Source organism: Centroberyx affinis, unplaced genomic scaffold (assembly GCF_046629955.1).
Source record: "Centroberyx affinis isolate AG114_WGS23_722 - 3 ecotype Tasmania unplaced genomic scaffold, CSIRO-AGI_Caff_v1 ptg000645l_1, whole genome shotgun sequence".
NCBI lineage: Eukaryota > Metazoa > Chordata > Actinopteri > Beryciformes > Berycidae > Centroberyx > Centroberyx affinis.
Window position 1 is genome coordinate 164,800 of NW_027279271.1, and position 10,538 is coordinate 175,337.

At 41.6% G+C, this 10,538-nt stretch overlaps 1 protein-coding gene across 1 annotated transcript; it reads right to left on the reverse strand.

Annotated features, from left to right (window-relative positions):
* Window positions 1-4,398: 4,398 nt before the first annotated feature.
* Window positions 4,399-10,326, reverse strand: desi1a (desumoylating isopeptidase 1a). The gene is made up of 6 exons (XM_071518940.1): window positions 10,236-10,326; window positions 9,723-9,744; window positions 8,707-8,776; window positions 7,095-7,204; window positions 6,034-6,156; window positions 4,399-4,489 (listed from the first exon to the last, which is right to left on the reverse strand). The coding sequence occupies exons 1-6, from the start codon at window positions 10,324-10,326 to the stop codon at window positions 4,399-4,401; spliced, it is 507 nt and encodes a 168-aa protein (XP_071375041.1).
* Window positions 10,327-10,538: the final 212 nt, after the last annotated feature.

Below are 10,538 nucleotides of genomic sequence, written 5' to 3' on the forward strand. Positions count from 1 at the left end.
CAGGGCCTATATAATGTAGAGCCGCCGAGTCGCCCCTTCTATGTCACGGCGGGATTTGTCAGCGCAGCGGGAGGGCCCGGCGTGACTCAGTGGAGTTTTGTCACTGAGGTAGTGCCGCGCTAACAGCTTCCGCCCCGGCTCCGACGCTACCCTTGGCGTCGGAGGGAAGGTTAACGTTTGTCAGCCGTCACGCGGGCCGCTCGTAATTCTGCTGCCAACCGAGCTGATTCAGCTGCTTCCCCGCAGAGAGCGAGGAGAGAAAAGGCCCGCGCGCAATTCATTATCCGCTCCCGTCTCAGGAGGAGAGATGGTCTAAAGGCCGCCGACCGAGTCTGCTTGACAGCTGTTTGCAGATGGACAGTTTTGCTCCGAAATGAGATCATACACCATTTGGAAAGGTGATACCTGCTTTGACAAAATGATTGATATCACAGAATGAAAAAAATGTATTCATGTTGAAAGGATGGCAGGTAACCTAAGCCTTTAGCCTGACAAAATGATAGTGTAGAGACAAGATATGGTATATTTTTGCAATAAATGATTGAATGATGAAGTTTTATTGTTGTGAACTTATGCCAGATGTGGAGTACTCCAGAACATAAACACTTGGATTTAAAGGACAAGTTAGCTGAACCAGGAGGCAAAACATTCACTCAATTAATGCCAGCAGGCTTCTGATATTCAAACTATTTTAACTTATTCTCACTGGATTATAGGCCAGAGGTAAACTCACATTCTCAGAGCTTTAGTGATACACCGGTAACATTTAAAGGCAATGTAGATTAGGGAAATGTCAAGGATTTTTTTCATTATGTCCTCTCGCTCAGGCTTATCATCATTCCTCATTGATTTGGTCCTATTTGTCTGTTCCCAACTCGGATGAAAGCATTATTTTCTATTCACATTGCCTCCAAAAGTTGCCAGTGAATTTTTCTCTTTTAACCTTTTAAGTTTCCCAGGGAGTATTGCTGAGCATGCATGTATTTTTTTCAGCGATACCTCATTCACACCCAGGAGCTGCCCAGTATATCATCAGTTGTCTATTGCTGGAGCAGCTGGGGGCTCAGTGCCTTGCAGAGGAGCATCTTGATAGTAATTGTTAATAGTAAGAAGCTGTTACGACAGCATTACTCATTCACTTTCCTGGATCAGATTTTCATTGTCAGTCCTGGGATTTGAAATAGCGACCTTCAAGTCAAACCCCACTACTATACTGTACTACCTCTCCATCCACAACATGCATCACTAGAGATAGAGCAACAGTGCCTATTGGTGGATGCCTGAAGAACTGCATTAAAGCTACAATCCAATTATTGGTCCAGTCCAGCTCACCAGCCAAAACCTTCACCACGCACCTGGCATCTCACACATCTGAAACATCTTAAAAACTCTGTGGGTGTGTATTGGAGTCTATGCAACCGTGAACGTGCATGTGCTTGCTGGCATGGCACTGTCTGTGACTGTGTTTGTATCACATGTCTCCAGGCGGTGAGATTTGTGACCTTTGTAGTAACACTAACAGAAGTCATGCACGTGTATGACTTCAGACTTGCACATGAAAACATGGTGACAATGGCCAGAGGCCGATTGAAACCGTCCAAATAACACCAGAGAGGGTAAAATTTGCAGTCGATGGCTTTATGTGTAGATAGAATTACAAAAACCAATTCCACAAACGATAAAAACAATATGCATAAACCTAACCTAACAGAATTAAATGACTGAAATAAAGAATAACATATTATTCATTAATATCTGTTGCAATTTCACATTACAGGTAGCAGCCAGCAATTGGATTTAAATAATAAACAGTAACATACAGTAGGGAAATAAGGGGTGACTTGTGCAATAATACATTTCAGTGGTCAGGTTAGCTTGTCATTTAGTTGGATAGAAGGCTGTTGACAAATACAGGCCCAGGCCCCAAAATCACCTTATCTTTCTGGCTTCTTAAAGGGGAATCCCTCCGCAACTTCACCTTAAAGCTGTTATTCTCTGAAAGTAGACCGATTCCTAAGAATTTTAGGGTTATCTTTTTGAAAACGTAGCCTACTTTTGCAGGACAACACGCTGAAAGTTCATGTTGCGTTAGTTCCCCTTTAAGATTTCCTGTTTTTCTGTGCTTTTTCTTTCATCCCGCACACCTTGTTTTGGCAGGGATATACTCATAAGGTTCAGGGTTACTGGAGACGCACACCCAGATACTTTAGGCGAGGTGCAGACTTGAAGGCGTCAGATGAAAAAAATTGAGACGTTTTTTCATCATATGTCTACAAATGTACCATGCATTAGCTTAATCAGGTATACTGTAAAACATGTGATCTGTCTATGCATTATTTGAACAGCTATGTGTTCCATCTGGTGGCACACAACCAGAGGCATTGTAACTGTGAAAAGTAGAGGCTGTACTAAGCATTACTGGATCCAGACATGGCGATGGTCCAGCATCTATAATTTGTCACTTACTATGATGTTGTTTATCCTGTAAGATTTGCTATTGCTATATAGTAGTTTGACTAGAGTTAAGAATTATAAGGGTTATATTGTATTACAGAGTCAGATATTGATCTTTACTTATATGTGTGTTATGGAGCTGACAGATCCTTATTAGTTCTAATGTCTTTCATCTAATATGTGTTGTCAACAGAAACAGTGTAGCCAAGCAAAGGGAAGTGAAGGCACAGAGGTGTATATATCAAACACACTCTGGTGGCTGTTATAGGATTCAAATAGGTCACTGTTAAGTTGACAGTACACAGGGCAACGTTCCCAGTCAACATTGCCCAAGTAAGTTGCCCTGTGTATAGTCACCTTTACAGTGAAAAAAAGCTGCGGATGTGCTCTAATTTAGAATGACTTTGATGGCAAACCACTGGAAAATGACAGCAAACTCCTGACTAGATCAAGAACAACAATCTGCAGGCTTTCAAGTGCATGGTTCAAATGCATGCTTTCAAATTATGGTTTCCAATTTCGCGTTCCCAGGCAAACGCCACCTCCTCCAGGCACATGACCTCATGGCACCGATCATTTCAGAGCAACAATGTTTCGGGGGGTGGGGGTGGGGGGTGCTGATCGTGGATCGCAGATTGCGCATCCTGCATCATCGCAAAGTAAAACAGATCTAGGATCAGCACTCCTCCTCTGGGGCTGAAAACACAGGTCCTATGGAACCCATGGTGACTGATCTGCCATACAACAGGGCTGTGGTTCAATTCAGTTTGAATTCAATTAAATCAGAGAGAGGATTTAGGCTGACATATCCAGCCTATTGAGAAACAACTTAGAATGCTGGGAATTTAGCTTGGAGAATGATTTTACACCATTGTGCCCGCCATACGCACAAACTTGTTATCTCCTCTGTCATTAATAAATGATGCAGTGTTTACTTACATGCAGAAATAACTGAATTTATGGTGAACTGACCACAGCCCTGATATACATAGATATAAACCCTAGAGAAGACATTATGACTTATGATGTCCCCTCTAGTCTTGTAATCTCTATGCTGTTAGGCATCATTTAGTACATGGCTACTGTATGTCATATCAACAACTATAGGGAAAGATAATGTAAGGTCAGTAGGCAACCACGAAAGAGTTGAACTAAACTCAAAAAACAGAAACAAATATTCCAGGTACAAAAGCATTGCTGGTGGGAGATAATCTACCAGCTACCAAATAACAAAAAGTCAAAACAAAAACAGAAAAGTACAAAAGCAAAATGATTGACATTAATAGACCCGCTGAGATTCAACCCTCCATTAACCCACATCCATTGAAAATCAATATAGTAATTAAAACATATCTATGCAAGGGCGGACACTCAGGTTCATCCCATTGTAGTTGGCAGCAGACGATTCTCACATAGACAGCTGTCTATCATAAAAAGACAACCACATCATATGATGCATCGCGGCTATTGTGTGAAACCTGATATGGTATTAATGAAGTTATATTGATCGGATATCTCACTTCCCTCCCGATAATAAGAGCCAACATTCAGTGGAGGAAACAGTGTTTTGTCCACAACTTCACAAATTCACCAGCCTCTTTCAATATTTACCAACCAACTACATTTTAAGGAGAAGAAAGCATCTCCACATGATGGTTGGTTAGCTGCCAAAGTGACTGTTTGAGAAACTGACAAATTTACCAGCATTTGGCCGGTGGCTGGTGTTACTTTCCCATCCTGCCAACATGAGGTTTGGAAGGCTTAACTGGCCAGTCCGTGTCTCAGTTACAGCTTCCAACATTGCTATATGCTTCAATACCAGTGTGCAATACTGTTATAATAACAGAGAAAAAGACAGAAAATATGAGTTCCAGACTTCTTCTGGCTGTCTGACTACAATGGAAGAGACCTTGAGAGCGCCCTGTGACTTCGGATGCACTTCGTTTAGTTGTTTCTTCCCCCGTTGATGACGTTCCCCCCGGGAGGGGCGATGTGGATGGAGTCCAGGATGGGCCGGAGGATCTGGCCAAATGGCCTACAGGGAGGGAGAGGGGAGGAAAAAAAGAGAAGGAGAGAAGGTTTGATTCCTTTTTTCAGACTGAAACATGTTTTGGCTTAGCTGCCTTAAATCCAAACCTTATTCAAATGTGGCTGCATGTGTATCATCTGCATAGTGTGTGTGTTACTGATGCAGGAATGGATTTATTACTATTACTGTATAGCAGTGTCTCTCCTACAACTGAAGTGACAGGACAGGCCAGCTCACCAAACAGACCTGTCCTTCCACTTAAAAGAATTTAATTTGTTTTGGCTCTAATAGTGCGTTTTAGAGTCACAAGCTGTAAATGTTTCAGAGACTTCCCAGCTGCCAAGACAAGGAGGAGGAAAACACAATAGTGCATACTGGTAATACAATACTTTAAGCTTACTTTTCCACACGATATTGCATTGTGCTGCCATGCATGTGAGCATCTCTTCAGACAGTTATGTTAACTGAACTGTCACGTACTGTATAGAGAACTTCTCAGGGCAGCTTATGGAACATAAGCACATTTCACTGGTACTACAGTGCAAGTGCCAAGCTGTAAGGACGATTAATCTAGGAAGGTTGTATGCTAACTGCAGGGGTAGCAAAGGTAATAGTTGCCCATTATGCATCTACCGTATCCTACTGTGTGTGTGTGTGTGTGTGTGTGGGTGTAACTGCGTGTGCGTTTAATATGCTTTGTCTGCATTCTCCTTACCTGTTTCTGTTCTGTGCAGCACTTTTAACAAGTGCAAGCACTGTAAAGCACTTTGGAACAAAGTGTAAGAATTTGTGTTTAAGTGCTCTATAAATAAAGTTGACTTGACATTAGGACTACAGCAACTACTGCTGCCTGTTTTCTCTTAAGTGTAGCAAAGTCAAACTGAATGGGCACATTGTAGCAGAAAACTATCAAATGACTGGTGGCCAAACCATTCCTTGTGCCGTGTGACAGCTGAAAATAGAACAAAATGAGTTTTCAAAACAGTTTGTCTGCTGTATGGTGCGATACTGAAGTATTACTGCAGCAGTGTGCAGGAAAGACTAGAACTTGACCGAAATACAATAAATCAAGTTTGTGATTCATCATGAAGTGCAAATAAAATTCAAAATTTAAAGAGAGCATTTTGAAGCTAGAATGAAGTTGAAGTTAGAATGTTTCACATTTTGATATTAATTCTTAAGTAATGTTAAGTTAGTTAACCATCCAGGCAGTGAAGAAACATGAGGAGAAGTTTGCATAAGTTTAGAATCTATCGTTTGTGTGAAGTCAGTGTGACAGGCAGCCAATCAAGAATCTGCTTTGATTTGATTGGCTCACTGTCACAGAGAGTGTACGGTGGCCAGCAAGGACAAAGTTTGAGAACAGGCAAAGACCAAAAACTGTGTATAATAAAGGCATTAAGTGAGCAGTGGGTGACCCTTATTGATTAAGAAAGGCCAATTTTATCGCCATCTGATGCATGTCAGATACTAACTTCGGACCCTGACTGCATCTCTGTATACTCAGTTAAACCACAGGCAGACTGAGACAGACTGAGCCACACACTCACGTGGAGAGGACTTCAGATGGAAGGTCGGTGATGTAGGAGGGGATGGGCCTGCCTGTGAGGAACTGAGCCACCTCGTTGGTGAAGGTGTTGCAGTTGTGCTCAAACAGCCGATACCTGTCACCTCTGAAAGAAAGAAAGGAAATATTAATGAATCAGATAACAGTTTCGGAGCATTGTGAAAGATAAACCTATCACTCACCTAGACTGAACTGGTCAGAATTTTGAATTTGGCGACAAATAACCCTTTGAAAATTAGACAAAATATATCCAGACTCACTCTTTCTTCAAGCATTAATAGATACTGTAAATTCAGTGAAACTCATAATCCATCATATATATAACCTCATTTAAATGGTTACATAACGAACAAATACCGGTTGCCAGTCCTGTCTGCTAGGGGGCAGAGCGAGGGAGAGGAAGATTAGTCATCAGAGCACAGGCCGAGGTCGAGGTTTTCAGTTTTATTTTTATGGTGAATATGAACAACAGTTATCATTGTTAAAGCTGTTATCGCCTTCACCTAGACAACTAGTATCTTTCCCCTCTGAGGGAAGGAGGAGAGAAGGCCACCACTAGTTCACAGTCACCAAAATATTTCTTAGACTGTAGAATTATCATCTTCATCTAAATCTCTTTTTAAAATGCACTTTTATAGACTTGTAATGGTTCTGATGTTTTGCTCACTTGTCCTGTTTCTAATGTTTTTTCATATTTGTTTTAAAGTCTTTTTGTAAACTACTTTGTAAACTAAGCTTTTAGATCATTTATATATCAATAAAGTCTATTATCATTATTATTATTATTATTAGTAGTAGTAGTAGTAGTAGTAGCAGTAGTAGTAGTAGTAGTAGTGGTAGTAGTAGTAGTAGTGGTGGTAGTAGTAGTAGTACTAGTATTAATAGTAGCAGCAGTAGTATTGTTATTATCTGATGGATGAGAAACATAAGATTAGACTTTAAAATGGATTTAGGGCCAAAAATCAAATAAATGGAAGCAAATCCTGTGCAGGCAAATGTGAGTTTGTGTATGTGTGTGTGTGTGTGTGTGTGTGTGTGACCGACCTGTATGTGCTTTCTCCCAAGGAAGAGAGGTAATCCATGAATATCTCCTCTGACACCTCAGTCTCTCCCAGCTCCACCACTGTGTCTGGAGGGCCGAGCATCGTCCCACCCTGACAGACACACACACACACACACACACACATACACACACACCATTTAATGATCATCTAAAATTATGAAAATGTCTCTCAAAACTAAAACATTATTCAAGGACTATTCAAGGACCCCCAGTAGTTACTGAGGAGGCAGGCAGGAACTCCATTACACAAAGAAAGATACATTCAGAAGTCCAAGGATCAACTGAGCTTCAATAGTCTAATGTTTTTTTAAGACAGAGGAAGTCAATTTATTGATTCGAAGCGGGGGAGACTAAGGAGCTCCAAAAGTGCGACTGCTATTGATGAGCCAGGAAGGCTAATAAAGTCCAACTCCCAATGTTGCAAAAGTCATTGCAGAGCCGGGATGAGCCTTATAGAATATCTATGACCTGTGCTTCCTTCTGCCTCTCAATAACCAAAAGTCAACCAGGGACCTCCAAGCACAGCACACACAGTTCAATATACTGATAACATAAGAGTGGACTGGGTTCAAACACTCTGATTAAGTAAATCAATGAAACGACAAACAAGCACTAGGATCTCAAGCTATTCACTGCATACTGACACACTAACACATCCATTTCTAGAGCCGCCATTTTACACCGACAACCAACAAGCATACAGGAAGAAATCCATCGTAGAAGAGGAAGAGAGACCAATTTCTCCACTGACAGCAACCTCAATAGACCAGAATGCAATGCAGCCACAAGACATGTTGTAGTTTTGACCAGAAATAGTCTCGCTCCACTATAGCTACTGCTCTCTCCACCTACATGTATAACCCACAGCTGAATGGAACAAGTTCAGGCTCGTTCTCTGGGGGCTGACAAAAGGCATTCTGGGAAATGTAGGAAATCACTAACTGAAGAGGAGGTAGACGAGGAAGGTTGGGGGAAAGTGGGTTCACCAAAGAAGTAAATAACTCTTGCATTGAACACCACAGATTGATGATATCTAACAGTGTGAGAGTATCTGAGGGTGGATTTTTCCTTTAAGTACAGCAGTGCCATAATGCACAGTGCATCACTCGTGTCTTATTGCTTATTTATTATACATGTTTAGTGCGATGAAACAATGTCTTTTCAATGATTTAGTGATTTTCCAGGAGGCCTTCTAATGAACAGTACACCTCAAAACAATGAACTAGCAAACCTGGTGATACATTCAGTCTCTCCTCATCACTTTCACCTTCAAGATGCATCAAAAAGCAACAAGATCGGCACTTTCTTAGAGTGCCGGGAATCAAACCAGCAACTTCCTCAGGTGTTAGCGGGTCTCTCTACCTCTACCGTTTCCAGGCATGATGCGGTACACCCGTCTAGAAACTTTGCGTACCTTGGGATTTTTTCTGTCTTGCGGAAGTGGGCCACAGCCTCAGCACCGAAAAGTTTGAAACTCCCTTGCCTGCCTCTACGTGCGCAGCAGCGCGAGGTAGCTGGCCTACATTTTCGTCATGGGCTCGTTTGATGAAATATGGGAAACGAGAAGCGTAGATTCCCTCGTGGCGGTCTTACCGGCGAACAGCTGGAGATCCCCACCCCTCCGAAGAAGAACTCGTCTCCGTACACGACTATGGCCGTGTGCCTGGAAGAGGAACACAGCAATATCGAGAGGATAAACACAAGTCTACAAAACAACTCTTCAGTACAGTAGTCAGTGTTTGCAGTACAGATGCTACTACAGTAGAGGCACTTAAAGGAAAAATCCACCCTCAGATACTCTCACACTGTTATACATCATCAATCTGTGATGTCAATGCATTCTAGGAGTTATTTTGTGATGAAGTGTTGTAATTTACTTTTTTTGGTGTACCTACTTTCCCCTCAATCTGCTTCCTCTACTTCAGTTATTCCTACATTTCCCAGAATGCCTTTCAACAACCCCAAGACAACAGGAAAGAACTTGTTGCACTCAGCTGTTAGTTTTATGTGTCGCTCCCCTTACTAAAAAAGCAACATGTCTTGTGTCTACATTGCATTCTGGTCTATTGAGGCTCCACTTCCAGTGGAGAAATTGGTCTCTCTTCCTTTTCTTCAATGGATTTCCCCCTGTTCTCCCTGTATGATTGTTGAATGTCGGTGCAAAATGGTGAGTCTAGAAAGAAGGAGCTGTTCGAGATAGTGGAACAATTTTCTGCTACCAAACTTCATTGTAGCTGCGAAAATATCGCAATGTGACATCACAGCATCTACATTTGGCCAGTTATCCGCAGGCGTAAGACAAATACACCACCAAACAACAAAATGGGCCCAGAAAAGTACAAGGAACATCTCCAATATCTGTTTTTAACACTGTTGAAGTGTTTTAGTGTGGATTTTTCCTTTAATCCCTGGTTTCTTAACCTCTGCGTTGGGACCAGAAATGGGTCACTGGCCTATTTCTGATGAATCTGCACATAACATGGGAAGCAATACGTTTTCATCATAACCCAGCAGGACTGACTTTTATTAAACCTCTCATTTAGGTCAAGGCCAATAACCCTGGACTTACAAAACCAACAGTAATAGTCAGAAGGGGGGTAGATTCATACCAAATGCCGTCCAGCTGCTTTCCTGTAACAAAAAGGAGTATTGGTGAGAAGAGAATAGCAAATCAATGTGTTATCAGCTAGAGACACTTGCAAACAGGTATACAGTACAAGTGGTCGATTTGCATTGTGTAAAATTACATAACATCCACATCTAACAAGTGGATGCATTTAACAGTTTGTGCACCCAGGATGGACGTCAACACCCTTAATATCGACCATATATCATCCTATGTACCTGGCAATAAAATGCAAATCAATCACATTAATCACAATCACTATATAAATGCAGTCCATTTACAATCTTTTTTTTTTTTACATCATTTGCATAAAACTTAACTGGACCGTGGCCAAACCATAGTAGCCGAGAATTAGGCCTATACTCTACACGGTAATACAAGTAAAGCGACTTTACGAGGCACACACAATGGAGAGAACATCATCACCCGGTATTTGTCGTTATCAAGTGAAATGTCCCCAAGGCCAGCGGTGGAAGAGATTTTTGATGTCACTCACCTAACATGATGGGACTGAGGCTGCGAGCCATTCCTCTTGACAGGTCGTAAATATACAGCTGTACACTGTATCTCGTGGCATTCTTGTCCATAATGTAAAACCCAAAATACAGCTGTCTTTTTTTCTGTTAGCTGGCGAGCTAATGTTTGCTAACGGCACAGCTGACAGCTGAGAGAGGTCTTCTCTGGTACCAGTGTCAAACCAACCAGAACAAAAAATACACCATATAAGAGTTCCGGTTATAACTTTCAAAATAAAGGCCTTATTAACAAACGTGTTACAAACCTGGTTACAAAGTACTTG